A 17,621-nucleotide genomic window follows, 5' to 3' on the forward strand; every position below is an offset into this window, starting at 1 on the left:
TGCTCCAGAAAAGCAAAAGCAAATTTTGTCAGTTTCTGGTGTCAATTATAGTTAATCTTTTGGGTCGTGGGAGGTCCCTGTGCCCTCTGAAATGAACGGAGCGACCGGTCTGGCATGCGTGCAGCCGCTCCATTCATTTCTATGGAAATACTTGATACAGCTGAGATCTCTACTCGGTTATCTCTAGAACTCTCATGGAAATTAATGGAGCGGCCACGCACATGCCCGCCCAGTCGTTCCGTTTATTTCAGGGGGCTGCATGGAGTACATGGCATAAAAGAAAACTATCACAAGTCGCATAATATATTCTCCCCCCCCCCCCCCATTGTGACTTATACCCGCTGATCTGTTTTTTCTTACATCCATAGCTGGTGAGCAATGCTATCCAGTTCCTGGCTTCAGTGTGTGAACGCCCGCACTACAAGAACCTGTTTGAAGATCCCAGCACATTAACCAGTATCTGTGAGAAAGTCATTGTCCCCAACATGGAGTTTCGAGGTAAAGACCACGACATTTACATTATATCCGAATACTTGAAGACGCTTCAGAATTTCTTTTTAAACCATGTTTATTTTATTTTTTTATTTTTTTCAGCAGTCCTAAGGCAAAATTAAATACAAATTATTGTTATTCTGTAGCAGTAATCTCAGAGACAGAAGTTCTGAACGTGACTATAATCTCAGTTTATAACATTGCTGCACAGGGAAGAATTTATATCCAATGTAGTCTCCTTTATGATAGTAGGTAGAGGACTGGAATGACTGACATATAGATAGAAGCTAGCAATTTATAATGATGCTTCTCATGCCATGAAAAACTACAAAACTAATATTGTACCAAACTGATCTCTTTATCAGTGTGAAAGCTATAGACCAGGGGTCAGCAACCTTCGGCACTCCTGGGAAACTCCAATTCTCAGCGTGCTCCATTTATTTCTATTGGAGGTCAGAGAAGAGAAGACTAAGTAGGGATGCTGGGAGTTGTAGTTTCGCAACAGCTGGAGTGACGGAGGTTGCCTACCCCTGCTTTAGACTTTGACCATAAACAACTAAGACGGGAGACGGATTCAGAGTGTTAGGCTGGTTTCACACGGGCGTTGCGGGAAAAGGTGCGGGTGCATGTGCGATTTTTCCGCGCAAGTGCCAAACATTGTAATGCGTTTTTCACACGTTTGAGAAAAATCGGCATGTTTGGTACCCAAACCCGAACTTCTTCACAGAAGTTCGGGTTTGGGTTAGGTGTTCTGTAGGTTGTATTGTATTATAAAATAAAATTATTTAACTCTCCTTAATCCACTCGATCGAGTAGCCGGCATCTCTTCTGTCGTCGTCTTTGCTGTGCACAGGAATAGGACCTTTGATGATGTCACTGTGCTCATCACATGGTCCAATCACATGGTTCATCACCATGGTGAGGGACGATGTGATTGGATCATGTGATGTGACGTCACCACAGGTCCTTAGCCGGCAGCTCAACATTACAGAAGAAGACAGATACGTAACTACGAGATCAAGTGGACTCGGTGAGTTAATTTTTTTTTTATTTTTAACACCTCCATCTCTATTTTACTTTGCATTCTGTATTCAGAATGCTATTATTTTTCTTTATAACCATGTTATAAGGGAAAATAATACAGATCGGGTCCCCAGCCCGATCGTCACCTAGCAACCATGCGTGAATCGCACCGCATTCGCACTTGCTTGCGGATGCTTGCGATTTTCACGCGGCCCCATTCACTTCTATGGGGCCTGCGTTGCGTAAAAAACGCTTAATATAGAGCATGCTGCGATTTTTCACGCAATGCACAAGTGATGCGTGAAAATCACAGCTCATGTGCACAGCCTCATAGAAATGAATGGGTCAGGATTCAGTGCGGGTGCAATGCGTTCAATTGACGCATTGCACCCGTGCGAAATACTCGCCCGTGTGAAAGGGGCCTTAGAGAAACCAAATGCAATTATAAGTGTAATGTGAAAAGCCCTGACAAGTGATAGTATAGGTGAGATATGGTGCTCTCGCCCATCCTTGGTCTAACTGCTCTGATTTGAGTGTTAAAGCACATGCAGAATTCAAGCACAATAAAGAAAAAAAGATTGGGCATGACTTGCAAATGGTTAAAAACATAAGGAGCTTATACCCACCTCCCTTATCTGCTGCTATGCCGACAGTTCCCGGGTCCCCGCTGCACTCCATTTTCAGCTCCTTTTCTCAACATGACAGGGAATCTATGGGATTGCTGCTCAGCCAATCGCAGGAGAACAGGAGCAGGAAGTGTACCTAGGCACAGTCAAAATGGCAGCGATGAAGGATTGTCTAGGTATTAGTTCCATTTTATTTATTTTTAACAGTTTGCATGCCATGGGCAAGCATAATGGCTTGTTTTTTTGTGGGATAAGTTGTACTTTCTACTGCCACCATTTAATATTGCATATGGTGTAGTGGGAAGCTGACTTGTGCTCTTCATTCTCCAGGTCAGTACAATTACAGCGAAACCATATTTGTATAGTTTTTCTTGTGTTTTAATACTGAAAAAAAAATAAACATTTTTCTTTTTATCTCTCTATTCTGACCACTTAACATTTTTTTATAGTTATGTCTACGGAGCTGTGTAAGGGCTGTATTTTTTCAGAAGGATTTTTAGTTTTTATTGATATCATTTTGGGGTGTGTGTAACTGTTTGACCACTTTTTATTACATATTTTGTGGGAGGTAAAGTGGCCATATTGATTTTCTTTGTTATGCCATTTACAGTATGGGATAACTTTTTTGTATTTTAAAAGGTTACAAGGGACACCACTCCTCGACATATACACAACACAAAAGAAGATTAAACCAGCACTTCCATAATGTATAACATACAATCTACAGGCCTGACTTGAAATATACCAGTAATAAGCCTAGGAGCCTAGTACAGGCCTTCCCCTATCTCTACCGGGGGAGGCGTTCCTGCCGTGGTCACAAAGTAGTGCATGCTTTTAGTTTTTTTTTTTTTTGTTTTTTTCACCGACCCATAAAAACAGACATGTGAACACACATTAAAGTCAATGGGTATGTGTGCCTTCAACAGAAATGCGGACAGCACACTGTGAAAAATGAAAATGTGAGCATATATTCTGTTAGAATCTGTAGCAGTTAAAGAGAAAGGGACACGTCCCCTGCGCTGTGAAGTAGAGGGCTGAGACATAAAGGACACGTCCCCTGCGCTGTGACAGGAAGAGGGCTGTAGTAGAGAGGACATACCCCCTGAGCTGTGACAGGAAGAGGGCTGAAGTAGAGAGGACACCCCCCCCCCCCCCCGCCGAGCTGTGACAGGAAGAGGGCTGTAGTAGAGAGGGCATACCCCCTGAGCTGTGACAGAAGAGGGCTGTAGTAGAGAGGACACACTTCTGAGCTGCCAGCCTGAAATAGATCTAGCAGAGCAAATGGAGCAATGAATGGGGAGATCTCTGGATCCATGTGAGGTACAGGGCTGGTTCTAGCTTTATTAGGAAGAGATTGTCATGTATTACCGTATATTATCAATCATGGCATGAGCCCTTTTTAAGTGAACATTTCTGCTGTGCTAAAAGTCTAGAGGGATAGGACATTAAAGAATCTGGACAGGAACAGACTGACTTCAAAAAATTATATCCAGAAAACTATCCAGACATTTGTATCAACCAAAAATTTAAGGGAACCTGTCATCTAAAAAACGCCTCCCAAACGGCCAGCATTACCTTAAAGTAGCCAGCAGTATGTTCCTAAAGATCCTTTTCTTCCTCCGGCCAGATGCACCAAAATCTTGAAAAACAAACTTTATTCTCCTGCACGCGCTATGTAACAGCAGAGTGACATCAAGGGGGCAGTGGCCTCCTCGCTTCAAGTCAAGATAACCACGCCCCCTTGCCCTGCCCCTTCGCTTTTGATTGACAGCCAATAGCTTTCTGCCGGATGAGTGTGAGTGTGTGCGTCAGACGTTCACGTGCGCAGCTGTCATTCGGAGGTGAAGAAGGGGCAAGGAAAGGGGCCGTGGTTATCTTGACTTGAAGCGAGGAGGCTGCTGCCCCCTTGACTTCAAACTCTGCTGTTGCATAGCGCGTGCAGGGGATTAGAGTTCGTTTTTCAAGATTTTGATGCATCTGGCCGGAGGAAGAAAAGGATCTTTAGGAACATACTGCTGGCTACTTTAAGGTAATGCTGGTGGTTTGGGAGGCGTTTTTTAGGTGACAGGTTCCCTTTAAAAAAAAAAAAAACTGACATGTTAGAACTTTTGGTTAGGGTTCTGGTGCAGAGACCTCCACCAATTGCTGGAATGAACGGGCAGAAGCACTTGTTACATAATGTAACATAATTGGTTATGTTTGGCTCTGCTTGGCACTCCTCAGAGAGATGATGGCAGAGAAGCGTATGGACCTGTCCTTTTTTTTTTATTTTTTATTTATATCTTTTTTTTTTTTTTTAAAAGCCCGTACGTGTATAATCGCTCCACTTTGAGGATCATCTGAGCAGAGCTGAACACAGCCAAAGGTGCACAGCTTGAGGCTTTCTTCCCCTTTGTTGTCTTAGTATCATGACCCCCAACCGATCAAAACTTATGACCTGTCACTAAACAGTTTAGAATTTTTCTTTAATCACAATTCACAGGTACAGTCTAATGATCATAAAATAAGTTGTTGATGTGACTAAGCCATGTCCAGAGAGGAAATGGCAGTCATTCGTCTACCCATCGACAATTCCTGCAGTCGCTTCTCCGTGTGTCTATCTTATGTATAACTTTTCTGTTGCAGCTGCTGATGAAGAAGCATTTGAAGACAATTCTGAAGAATATATCAGGAGGGATCTGGAAGGATCTGGTAAGGTGGACACATATTTAACATTGGTGAATTATAATTTTTTTTTATTTTTTTTTAAATCTCATGGGGCAATGTTTCCACCTGCACAGGTGTGATCTTACAATGAGCCTCGTTCAGGCCACTTAAGGGCTGTTTCACACGAGCGGATGCCGTGCGTGGCATCCGCTCCGTGAAAGAGTGCCAAGACCCGATGCAGACTGCAGAGGCACGGAGCATTAACATGACTGATAATGCTCCGTGCCTCTCTGTGATCTCTTTACTACGAAATCACAGTTGTCACTGTGATTTCGTAGTAAAGAGGTCACAGAGAGGCACGGAGCATTATCAGTCATGTTAATGCTCCGTGCCTCTGCAGTCTGCATCGGGTCTTGGCACTCTTTCACGGAGCGGATGCCATGCACGGCATCCGCTCGTGTGAAACAGCCCTAAGAGTTATAAGATCTTTCTCGTGCATGGCATTGGGGGACACAGCACCATGGGTATATGTCCAACTACCACTAGGAGGCGACACTAGACATAAAAAGTGTTGGCTCCTCCCCGTTGGGCTATACCCTCTCCACAGACACTAGGAAGCTCAGTCTTGTTCTAGTGTCCATAGGAGGCAGACCTGACCTGCTTTTTTGTGCAGGTCATCCTGCTACTTTTTTATTTTATTTTTTCTTCAATCATTTTTTCTTTCTCTGCAGGTTTCGGCCTGCGGCAGGGGTGGCTCCATCGTGTTCCACTTTAGTTGCCCCCCTGCGGGCGCGTACTCAGGTACCTGGCAGCCACCCAGTCCCCACTTGTAACTGCTTCCGCAGTGGAATTCCGGTAGACCCACGGCTCCCGTGTTGAGTCCGCCGAGGGGGTGGTCATTGCTGCGCCTGAAAACATCGGAAGGTAAGTAGAGATCCGGATCCATTGTGGGGGCCCTGTAGTCCCCTTCTCCCTCCCTCCTTCCCCAACTCCCTCCCATGGCCTCTTAGGGTCTGGGGCACTTTGCTGGGTGGTCCACCCACTTTATCTCCTCTATCCCCATGAAGGGGGGGTTATTTGGGGGCCAAAATACCTGCAGAGAGGCCCCTGTCTCTTCAGGGTCCGGCACTTTCATAGAAGCCGCAGCATTAATGGGGGTCATTTTCGGGTGTTTTTCCTGAGGGCTTCCTCAATTCCCCTCGGCCCTGTGTTCCTCCCGGCTTCAGGACGCCCCCGCGATCGCAAGCGTCCGTTTCCGGCTGCACTTCCCTAATCTAGGCCCCGGCTTTTCGGCCGACTAGGCCGCAGGTCACGTGGGGCGGAGCCTTCTCTCCGCCCACTCCTGGTTTCCCGGGCTCTCTCATTCTCCCTCCCTCCGTGGGAGGAGCCTGGGAGGGGCCTCTGCTCCTTGCCCAATCCAGCGTCTCGTGGGGCGGAGCCTTCTCTCCGCCCACTCCTGGCTTCCCGGGCTCTCTCATTCTCCCTCCCTCCGTGGGAGGGGCCTCTGCTCCTTACCCAATCCGGCTCCAGCTGCCCTGCTCTGTCAGAGGGGCGGTTCTTCCTCCGGCTGCCGGCTTCTTTCTCTTCACCGGGTCCATCTTCTCCTGCATGGGGCGCGCTGACACAGCTCCTGGGGTCGGGTAGGCAGCCTCTGGCTAATTTGCTCTGCAGGCTCCCCCCCCCCCCCCTCTCCTTCCTCTCAATTGCTGCATTCTCCTGCAGCCCTGCCACCTGATCTATTGCTGCTGCTGCACCTCTTGGAACAGTGGCTCCGGGGACAGTTAGGTCAGCTCTGCTGCTCTATGAGGGCTTCCTCTCCCAGCCTCCTCATCGGATCGCCACGTATTTCACGTGCGTCCGTTGTCTTACGGAGGTTTCCATGTGGTCGCCTTGTCGTCGTCCCCCCCCTTTTCCACCCTTTTGTGTAGGTCCCCCCTGAATGGGCTCCCTCCTTGTCGAACCATGGGAACCTGGCCTGACTCGCCCAATCCCCGGCGGAGTCGCTGGAGCGCTACCCACGAATTGCGGTCTCCTCTCCCCCCTAGGCTCACGTCGATACAGGGTCACGCAAGGAGTAGCCCACGGACCAACCTCTGGTGGTCTTAACTAGCTTCCACCCCTCCTCGGCATCCTTGGGTCTCCCCAGGACAGGCCTGAGGCTGGTGACGAAGCCTTCTCTGTCAGTTGCCTCTGGGGACACCTCTGCACCGATTCTCTCGGAACAGAGCATCAGGCGGTCTTCCACCATACAGAAGCCCTCTGTGAGGTCAAGACAAACGTGCACGGAGGAACCTACCCTACCCAGGTTTCGGTGTCCCTCTAGTGGACTTTCGGATGGCGCTCTCCTACCTGCACAGGTAATTACCGCACTGGTAAGCCAGCCGTCTCCGTGCTTAGCAACTGGGACACCTACGTGGTGTCTCTGGTACGTGCGCCCTCGTAGGCTGTACACGACAGACCTTCCTGGTTCCCCTCACCAGGGGCTATGTTCCAGGCAAGCTGATAAATCAGGCAAACGCCTCTTGTAGGGTTGGTAACCCTCCCCGGCCTCTAAAGGTTCTTTTGTAGTAGCCTGTATCAGAGAATACAGGCAGGCTTTTATTGCCGTGGCGATTAGTTCCTACACTTACTCCAGATGCTGTAGCCATTACCCCTGGTTGGCTCTATGGTGTTCCACGTGGCACTATTTCCCCCTGCCGGGTGAGATATACAGGCCGCCTTCAATTGCCGTAGCAATTGCCCCTGTCTGTTTCCAGCCACCTTGCTCCCTTCATAGGTAGAGTACCTGCACCATCTCCAGATGCTGTAGCCAATACCCCTGGCGGGTTCTATTGTGTTCCATGCGGCAACATTTCTCCCTACGGGCGAGATATAGAGGCCACTTTCAATTGCCATAGAATTGCCCCTCTCTGGGTCTAGTGGGCACCAAGTTGCCACCTCGATCCCTTCATAGGTAGAGTACCTGCACCATCTCCGGATGCTGTAGCCGTTACTCCTGTCTGGCTTTATGGTTTACCATGTGGCATTTTCTCTCCCTTACCGGACGAGATATTGAGGCCTCCTCCAATTGCCGTGGCCATTGCACCTACCTCATCATAGTGTGCACCAAACAGCCATCTTACTCTCTTCTTAGGTAGATTCCTGCAACCGTTACACCTGTCTTGCTCTAGGGAGTACTATGCGGCCCTGTTTCCCTCTGGGGAAATAGAGGGCCTCCTTCAGTTGCCATTGCACTTACTTAATTGTGGTGTACACCTGTCGTTCTTTGTGGTACCGTGTGCCCTATTTTCCCCCTTCCGAGCGGAATATAGGTAGCATTGCTAACGCGGTAGCCGCTGGACTTCTCTGGTCCTAGGGGGCACCAAGCGGCCACATTGCTCTAATTTTAAATCTAGTACCTCTACCATCTCCAGATGCTGTACCCATTGCACCTGTCTGGTTGTATCTCTGCACTACACAGCCATATGCTACTTTACCAGGTTGTAGACCTGTACCCTCCAAATGCGGTTGCATTTCCGGATGCTGTGGCTTTGTTTCCACTCTTAGTGTGCAACATGCTGCCACTTTAGCTCGGTTTTTAGGCGTGTATTTTTAGCCCACGTGCTGGGCCCTAGGGTGCAATCTGTGGCCCATACAGTTTCTGTATTACGGGGTGCTTTCTTCCCTGGACTCTATTCTATACTCCAGACATCTACTGTCGTGCTCTATGGTCTTCTTGTGTTTTCTCAAGGCACTGTCTACAATAGGCCATCCTGGTTCAGCATGTACACGGTAACCATATCTGGCAGGAGTGGGCCAGCCCAACCCCCACCTCCACCTTGTCGGCCTACTGCTACTTCTGGTGTACCCAGTATATGGCTGATCTGTTCTGATCTGGTGGGTGGTCCACATACAACCATGCTCCCTACACCATGGCCAGGTGGTTGTTGGTTTTCGTGCTAGGGTTGCTCTTGCCATCCCTATAAAGTACTTCTGTCTGCGGCACTCCGCGTTACCCCATATCATAAGGAGTACCCGCGTTGTTTTCTGTTACAGGGCGGACCACTCCTGGTGGAGTACAGTCATCTCCACTGGATCTTTTTCCTTGTTGGGGTACGAGCTTGGTGAGCTCCGGCCGCTGCAGTGGTTTTCGGCCATCACTGGATGTCCTCCGCCACACGGAATCCTTCTGGGGTCACCGTTTTTTCCTCGTTGGACGTCCTTCCTAATGGTCAGGGACGGAAACACTGAGCGCCACACACCTGCCTGGTAGGTGAATTTTTCTGCTGATTGCTCTGGCATCGGACAGGGTTCCGTAGTTCCTTCTGGGTCCCGGGTGTTCCCTTATATTCTCTGCTTAGTTGTACTATATGACAGAGGGCAGTTCCCTTGGACCTTGCTATTGTCTGCGCCTGTCTGGTACTTTCTCCCCCTGGGAGTCTTCTGTGTGTCGGTCGCAGCTGGTTTCTACATTTCGTGTAGTCGCTCCCAGTTTCTTTATAACGACTTCGCCATTCCTTATGCGTATGGGTGTTTGTCGATTTTGTGGTACAACCCAAGCCGCTGTACTTGTCCTCTCCGGGACAATGTATATAGATTGCTAGCCGCTATTCTCAGAATGGTTAGTTGTCCATGACCAATCCCTTCCCATGTAGCGGTTCTTTTAATTTTTTTCTTGGTTATTCTGCCTTTCGTTGTCCTCTAGTGGTTCAGTTCCTGGTTCCTTGTGAGCCCATACCGGGTACTCCTTTCTGGAGTCCCTGTCCCCGTTCATGGACCACGCAGATTCTGTATGATCGTTGTTTGTAGAATCTTCCTCCTTAGATTGTTGGGAGTACTCTCCTTCTCCTCCCACGCCTCTCAGTCCAGTGTGTCCCTGCTGAGATTTCCTGGGCCTGCATCTCCATGATACTTCATTTGGCCGGAGTTCTCTGGTCTTGCGCTTTTCAGCGATATTTTGTTTTCAGAGGCTCGTTCCTCGTCTCCTGGTTGTGGGATGCAGGTCTTATCTTATCTTTTTTCCTGGCCTTTACTTGCAACCCCCTCCCTTTCCAAGGGTTGGCGGTTTCCCTTGGCGCCTTTGGGGTTTCAATCTTTCAATAGGGCGCTTATCTTCATCACCTGCCTTGCGGTGGGGGGAGTCCTGCTCACTTCATTGTGAGCCTTGCTATGGCTTCTCTCACTCCAGGGGTGTCCCTGCTGAGATTTCCGGGGCCTGCATCTGGTCCCCTTTTTTCCCTGATACTTCTTTTGGCCAGAGTTTCTTTGGTCTTGCGCTTCTCAGCGATATTTTGTTTTCAGGGGCTCGTTCCTCGTCTCCTGATTTTGTGATGCCGGCCTCATCTTTTCTCTTTTCCTGGCATTTACTTACAACAACCCCTTCCCTTTACAAGGGTTGTCAGTTTCCGTTATCGTCTTTGGGGTTTTTTCCTTTCAATAGGGTGCTTATCTTCATCACCTGTTTTGCGCTGAGGGGAGACCTGCTCCCTTCACATGTGAGCCTTGCTATGGCTTCCCTCACTCGTTTGGCCTTCAATGAGTCCATGTTCCCTTGTTCCCCTGGCCTGTCAGGGGTTGACCTCAGGGTGTTTGTGCTTTTGCCTGAGTCAATTAGAATGTTGGGTAGCTCCACTACGTGGTGCTGTCCTACTTTCTCTCTCCAGCCTTGGCTGAGCTCGGTGTTTCCCTTTTGCCGCCTTCTTGCATTTGGGTCCTTCTCCCAGGCATTTGTCCTGGGGTGCGGGCAGTCTTCGCTGTTGCTTCATTGGGGTTTCTACCTTATTATGAGGCTTCTTGCCTATTCTGTGCTTTCCCCCTGTTGGGTCACATGGTTCTCCCGCACCTGTATGCCCAACCGGTGGCATGGCTGTCCTTTTCCCACCCTCGGGGACTGCTTTGGGACGTCCCATGGTGCTGTGTCCCCCAATGCCATGCACGAGAAAATTGGATTTTTTGTACTCACCGTAAAATCCTTTTCTCGTAGTAGGCATTGGGGGACACAGATCCCACCCTATGTTGTTTTACTTCCGCTTCTCTGGGCTGGTCTCTTGATCTTTCCCGGTACGGGAGTTGTTGGTTCCTTGCCTTTCTTCTCTCTCCTACTGCTTTTGGTACAAACTGAGCTTCCTAGTGTCTGTGGAGAGGGTATAGCCCAACGGGGAGGAGCCAACACTTTTTATGTCTAGTGTCGCCTCCTAGTGGTAGTTGGACATATACCCATGGTGCTGTGTCCCCCAATGCCTACTACGAGAAAAGGATTTTACGGTGAGTACAAAAAATCCAATTTTTCTCTGAAAGGGAGATGGGATAATCCCACGATTTATGCATGAAGGTGGATAACGAGGACGACAGTAGAGATCGTTGTGCTATGAGTGTCTGGCCTAGTGTTTGTATCTTTTATATTGGCAGACTCTCCCTTATTTCTGACATTACTCCAGCTATTTCCAGCTAAATCACTCTTTTTCACCTTTTTTCAGACATTGATACCAGACGTCGAGCAGCTTGTGACCTAGTCCGTGGTTTGTGCAAGTTTTTTGAGGGTCCAGTCACCAATATCTTCTCGTGTTATGTGAATTCCATGCTCCAGGAATATGCCAAGAACCCAGTAGTAAACTGGAAGCACAAAGATGCCGCAATCTACTTGGTGACATCGCTGGCATCCAAGGCACAAACACAAAAGGTCTGACGGGCTTCTTTACTATCATTACAATGTGTAACACTTCCATTATGCCACATAGGAGTGATACACACTGTCGGCAGTGGCTTAATGTACATTGCATGCAGTATAGTTTATAGGACATATATCATTTTGGTTCTGTGGTAGGTTACAGACAATAATGATTGGCCTGGCACTCCTTGCATGTAGTACTGTGCACCAGCTGGATGTGCGCTTGTGGGGATTGTTAGTGAGGGGATATATTTGTTTCTTCACAGCACGGGATAACACAAGCTAATGAACTCGTCAATCTAACAGAATTCTTCATTAATCACATCCTTCCTGATCTCAAGTCTGCAAACAGTGAGTAATAAGGGTGACATGTGAGAGTGTATGATGCAGTAACTAATGAAAACCTTATTACTATGTGGTCGGTGCGTTAGGGTGGACATTCAGCATCATGTCTGTCACCGATCCGGGAGGGCCTGTAAAACTGTATGTGGAGTTTTTTCAGTCTGTAGCCTAAAGGAATTTTCACATTTACAGTTAATGAATATCCTGTGCTCAAAGCCGATGGAATAAAGTACATCATGTTCTTCAGGAATCAGGTAAATGTCAAGTGTTATAGCTTCTTTGATTGCTTTCAATAATGCAGGTCTAGTATGGCCTGTATGTGCAGAAGGCTGAACCTTTAGTCTGGGCCTTTGTTAAAGGAGTTTCCCGAGATTTTAATACTGACGACCTGTCCTCTGGATAGGTCATCAGTGTCTGATCATGGGGGTCCGACATACTGGGCCCCCGCCGATCAGCTGTTTGAGAAGGCATCGGCACCCCTTTGAGTGTAGCAGCCTTCTCCACGAATTTTCCTAGGCTAGGAACATGTTCATCGGTCAGGTGGCCTAGGAGCAGCACAGCCCCATAGAAGTGAATGGGGCTGAGCTGCGATACCAAGCACAGCTGTTATACAGTGACTTATCCTGAGGATAGGTCATCAGTATAAAAATGTCGGAAAACCCTTCTAACCATGTGCCTATTTTTGGAATGTGCTACTGACATACATGAGCTTACTCAGATTATATGTTTTTATTCCAACATGCAAAGAACTGGTTATTTGGTTATTTACAGGTTCCTAAAGAGCAGCTGCTGCTGGCCATTCCTCTGCTGATCTCTCACCTGCAGGCAGAGAGCATTGTTGTTCACACATATGCAGCTCATGCCCTGGAACGGGTATTCACCATGAGAGGAGGGGCAGCCAACACCACCCTGTAAGCTTCTGCTGCCTGTCATTATCCATGTGCCTGTCCATGCTCACACCACTAATTGGCCTGTTTATTGTCCGCAGAGTCTTTATCACTTTGTGTAGTGCGCCCCTAATGTGTATGGGGTTCCTCCTAACCATCCCCAACAGCAGATTTCAATATGTCTGACCAATTTCTGTTGAAATAAACATGCATCATCACTTGATGTACAGTTTTTTTGTGTTTGTCCATGTCTGTCAGATGCTGGGTCGTCTTCGGGATTAGCAACCTTTAGGCACTTCAGCTGCTGTGTAACTACAACTCTCAGCATAAAAATATACTTAGCTGTTCTTCTAACTCCCATAGAAGAGAATGGAGCATTCTGGGAGTTGTAGTTTCAGAACAGCTGGAGTGCCAGAGGTTGCTGATCCCTGGATTAGATGTTTGTACCCTGTAATGTGATATTTAGTATAGTGTCTTTATCCTTTCCTCAGCATTTCTGCCGCTGACATGTTACCATACGCAGAACAACTTCTGTCCAATCTCTTCAAAGCACTCTCCTTACCTGGCTCCTCTGAGAATGAATACATCATGAAAGGTAAGTGATGAGCAAGCACACTTTTAATTTCTCTGTATTTTTGCCCAGCATTGTTCCTTCCATTGGTGTCTGTTTTGGAGCCCTTCAGTTATGTGTACAGACTGTGGTCATTGGTGGACAGTGGAAACAACCAGCCATTTTGACGTGACCTTTTGCTTCTTTTTTTGGTAATTCTTGGAAGGACTTTACATTTCTGAATTGAAGGCCCCTTTCACACAAGTGTGATGGATTAGGTTCGGATCCTTCAGGGTGCGTTCAGTGAAACTCGCACCATTTTGCAAGCAAGTTCAGTCAGTTTTGTCTGTGATTGCGTTCAGTTTTTTCCGCACGGGTGCAATGCGTTTTTCACGCGTGTGATAAAGAACTGAAGTTTTACAAACCTCCTCTCTTAGCAACCATCAGTGCAAAACGCATCGCACACGCACTTGCTTGCAGATGTAATGTGTTTTTCCATTACGCCCCATGACAGCACCTGTGAGAGATCCTCCTCCTTCCGGACAGGAAACAGGAACTTCCCAGATCTTTAAATTGGTCCCATGCCTTCCACCTTCAGTTCTTTCCTGTTTCCTGTCCAGGGACAGGAGGATTTCTTTCCAGGTCTATTTTGTGGCTGCAGGACCTCTAGGGTTAAGACGAAACCTAGTGGAGGTACCTGTCGGCGTAAGTCTCCACTAGGAGCCGCTGAGAAGTCCGGCGTCTGCATTTTCTTCCCTTCTTCGGAGCCATGGGGGGATGCCTGGGCTGCCTCGTGTCCCTGCCTGCCGGCGAAGTCGCGGCATGAGGGGGGAGCTGCGTCTTCCCTCTCATTGAGGCTGGCTGTGCTGGACGCGCGCGTCGCGCCGGAAGTGACGCGTGCGTTCCACCGGCCGGAAGGGGAGGAGCTAAAACATGGCGGGCGCTGCGCGGCCCATTTGAAAAAGGGAACGCCGGCCAGCCAGCGTCGAGGGAGTAGCAGCAGGATCGACTGGCACAAGCGGCACCTACAGCCCTCGATTGCCCCCCTTTACACAGCACGATAATGCAGGAAGAAGGGGATGTACAGCAGCGCACCGACAGACAGGAGCAGCTTTTGGAACCCAGCATGGTACTCCTGGGGGTAAGAGGGGTTAACCCCCACCATCTCCCTTTGGGGAGTTATTATTTTGGCCAGGTTAAACTGATGGGATGTTTTATTAAATGCAGGCTAAAGAGGCCCCAAGGAAAGCTTCGCACAAAAGAGCTAAGGAGTGTGGAATCTGCAAGAGGAAGTTGGATTCATCTTACTCCAAGACATGTTGTCAGCCATGTCTGGATAAGTTAGTGGCAGAGGAGTCGCCATCTTTATTACAGAGTATCCAGAATTTAGTAAAAAATGAAGTCCGTTCGTCCGTAGAGGAGCTTAGAAAATCCCTGCCTAGCTCATCCAGGCATAAGAAGGCCCAGGCGGTAGCGGAGGATACTACGGACTCCGAGTCTGAGGAGGGCGCTATTGTAGACTCAGATTCCTCTTCCGAGGATTTGACAGGGAAGCCGTTGTTTAGAGCTGAAGATACGGACTTATTATTGAAGGCGGTTAGATCCACGATGGAGCTGGGGGAGGAAAAGGAGTCCAGGTCTAGACCAGAGCTGATGTTTGAGAGCCTTAAGCCCAAAAGGTCTAGAGTTTTCCCCATTCAGGACTGTATAAAGGACCTGATTAAACGTGAATGGGAGAAGCCCGATAAAAAATTCTTTATCCCTAGAGCGGTCAAGAGAAAGTACCCCTTTGATGATCAGGAGGTCTCAGCTTGGCAGGAGGTACCAAGGGTAGACGCTCCTGTAGCTAAAATAAATAAAAAATCAGCCCTTCCGTTTGAGGATCTAGGGTCCCTTAAGGATCCCATGGACAAAAGGGCTGACGCATACTTAAGGAAGAATTGGGAAGCTTCCACCTCTGCCTTTAAGCCAAATATAGCAACTACCTCGGTGGCTAGGTCATTAAAGCTCTGGTTGGAGGAATTAGAGTCTCATATAGAGAATAAGACTCCTAGGGATCAGCTGCTTGAGGCAATACCAACTATGTCCAGGGCAGTGGACTTTATTTCTGATGCCTCTGCTGATGCATTGAGGCTTTCCGCTAGGGCGGCTGCCCTATCCAATTCAGCCAGAAGGTCCTTATGGTTGAAAGGGTGGAGGGGCGACGTAGCTTCAAAATCTAAGCTTTGCGCCTTGCCTTGCCAAGGAGATTTTTTATTTGGATCAGCCTTGGATGACATTTTAGATAAGGCATCCGATAAAAAGAAAGGATTTCCAGCACCGTCCTTTCCTAAACAGGGGAAGCCATTTCGGAATAATGAAAGAAGGAAGGCTTTTGGGGATCCAAAGAAAAGGAGGGAGTGGAGATCTGATAAATCAAAAAGTGTCCTGTTTAAACCCAGACCTCAAACATCAGGTTCCACTCAGCAATGACGCCAGACCCCAGGTGGGCGGTCGTCTTTCTTTGTTTTTTCCAGCCTGGCGAAATATTACCGCAAGCGCCTGGGTAAAGGATATTATAAAGGAAGGCTATCGCCTAGACTTCAAGAGACTACCACCCAGGACATTCAAAGTTACTTCTTTAAATCAAAATTCTCCAAAACAGGTGGCACTTTCGGAGGAAATAAACAACCTCCTGGGAAAGGCAGTCCTTGTCCCAGTCCCCATGGACGAACAAGGAGAGGGTTTCTATTCAACCCTATTTCTGGTCCCCAAGCCCAACGGTACGTTCAGACTGATTATAAATTTAAAAGGTCTCAACCAGTATCTGTCCTACCAGAAGTTCAGGATGGAGTCCATCTCCTCCACGGTCCTCCATCTGTTTCCCAACTGCGTGATGGCCTCAATAGACATAAAGGACGCCTACTACCACGTGCCCATCCATCCCTCGTCCCAAAAATACCTGAGGGTGGCAGTGAAGATGGGGGAATCAATCGTCCATTTACAGTTCAGAGCACTTCCTTTTGGGGTATCACAGGCGCCGAGGCTCTTCACAAAGCTGATGGCGGAGGTAATGGCGGAAGTAAGGAGGTCGGACATCATTATAGTCTCATACCTGGACGACCTTCTCCTGGTAGGGCAGTCCCCAGAGCAGTTGAAATCTCACATACAAAAGGTCCTGGGGATCCTCATGAGCCTGGGCTGGTTAATAAATTGGGACAAATCATCCCTGATTCCAACATCCAGATGCGTTTTCCTCGGCATCCTGTTAGACTCTCAGACTCAGAAATCTTATCTTCCAGCAGACAAAAAGGAGGGGATTCAGCAGAAGATCAGGTCTTTCAGCAAGGTCAAGGAAGTCCCCTTAAGAAAAGCTATGTCTATTCTGGGTCTGATGACGGCTTGTATTCCGGCTGTGAGGTGGGCCCAATTCAGGTCCAGAATACTGCAACGGCTCATTCTATCCAAATGGGATGGGAGGTCGCTATCCCTGGATCACAAGATTGTGGTCCCGGGTTCAGTAACCCGGTCCCTAGCTTGGTGGCTAAAGGCTTCGAACCTCGGTCAGGGGGTAGAGTGGGTGAGACACGATCCCTTGATAATTACCACCGACGCAAGCCCTTGGGGATGGGGGGCCCATTCAGTTTTGGGGTTTTTCCAAGGTCCTTGGTCAAGAGACCAGAGTGCTCAGTCCCAAAATGCCAGGGAATTAAGAGCAGTCCTGTGCGCACTAGAGAAAAGTCTCCCTTTTTTGTCCCAAAAGCATGTCAGGATCCTATCAGACAACGCCTCGGTGGTGGCTTATATAAACAAACAAGGGGGGACAAGATCCTATCGACTAATGGAGCTGGCATCCAGGATTTTCTTGTTGATACAGAGGAAAGTTCTGTCCCTCTCAGCGGTGCACCTGAAAGGCTCAGAGAATCACCAGGCGGACTTTCTCAGCAGACACAGATTCAGTCAGGCGAATTGGTGTCTGAATCAGGAAGTGTTTCACCAAATACAGGCCCTATGGGGATCCCCTACGATAGATCTATTCGCCTCAGTGGAAAACAAAAAGTGCAAAAAGTTCTTTTCTCTCAGCAGGGAGGATCAGTCGATAGGCACAGATGCGCTCTCACAGTCGTGGGGGAAGGGCCTAGTCTATGCGTTTCCTCCCATCAGTCTATTGCCCAGAGTGATCCAGAAGATCAGAGGGGAGCAGGCGACGGTGATACTAATAGCACCATTCTGGCCAAGAAGAGTCTGGTTTGCTTGGTTGAGGAGACTATCAATAGCCGATCCTTGGGTGCTTCCGGAAAGACAGGACCTATTATATCAGGGCCCTCTACATCATCCGGAAGTCAAGAACCTCCACCTGACGGCTTGGATTTTGAGAGGACATTCTTCAGGTCTAGAGGCCTATCAGAACAGGTCATCGGGACTCTCCT

General features: G+C 48.4%; 1 protein-coding gene across 2 annotated transcripts in view; it reads left to right on the forward strand.

The window, feature by feature from the left end:
* CSE1L (chromosome segregation 1 like) overlaps positions 1 to 17,621 on the forward strand; it is a 59,854-nt gene that overhangs the window by 33,479 nt on the left and 8,754 nt on the right. For both annotated transcript variants that reach the window (XM_040436320.1, XM_040436321.1), the window contains exons 11-17: positions 369 to 498; positions 4,767 to 4,832; positions 11,243 to 11,445; positions 11,700 to 11,784; positions 11,968 to 12,029; positions 12,547 to 12,686; positions 13,154 to 13,257. In XM_040436320.1, coding sequence (XP_040292254.1) covers positions 369 to 498; positions 4,767 to 4,832; positions 11,243 to 11,445; positions 11,700 to 11,784; positions 11,968 to 12,029; positions 12,547 to 12,686; positions 13,154 to 13,257 — 790 coding nt within the window. The remainder of the gene's footprint in view (positions 1 to 368; positions 499 to 4,766; positions 4,833 to 11,242; positions 11,446 to 11,699; positions 11,785 to 11,967; positions 12,030 to 12,546; positions 12,687 to 13,153; positions 13,258 to 17,621) is intronic.

This window comes from Bufo bufo, chromosome 6 (genome assembly GCF_905171765.1).
Source record: "Bufo bufo chromosome 6, aBufBuf1.1, whole genome shotgun sequence".
Taxonomy (NCBI): Eukaryota; Metazoa; Chordata; class Amphibia; order Anura; family Bufonidae; genus Bufo; species Bufo bufo.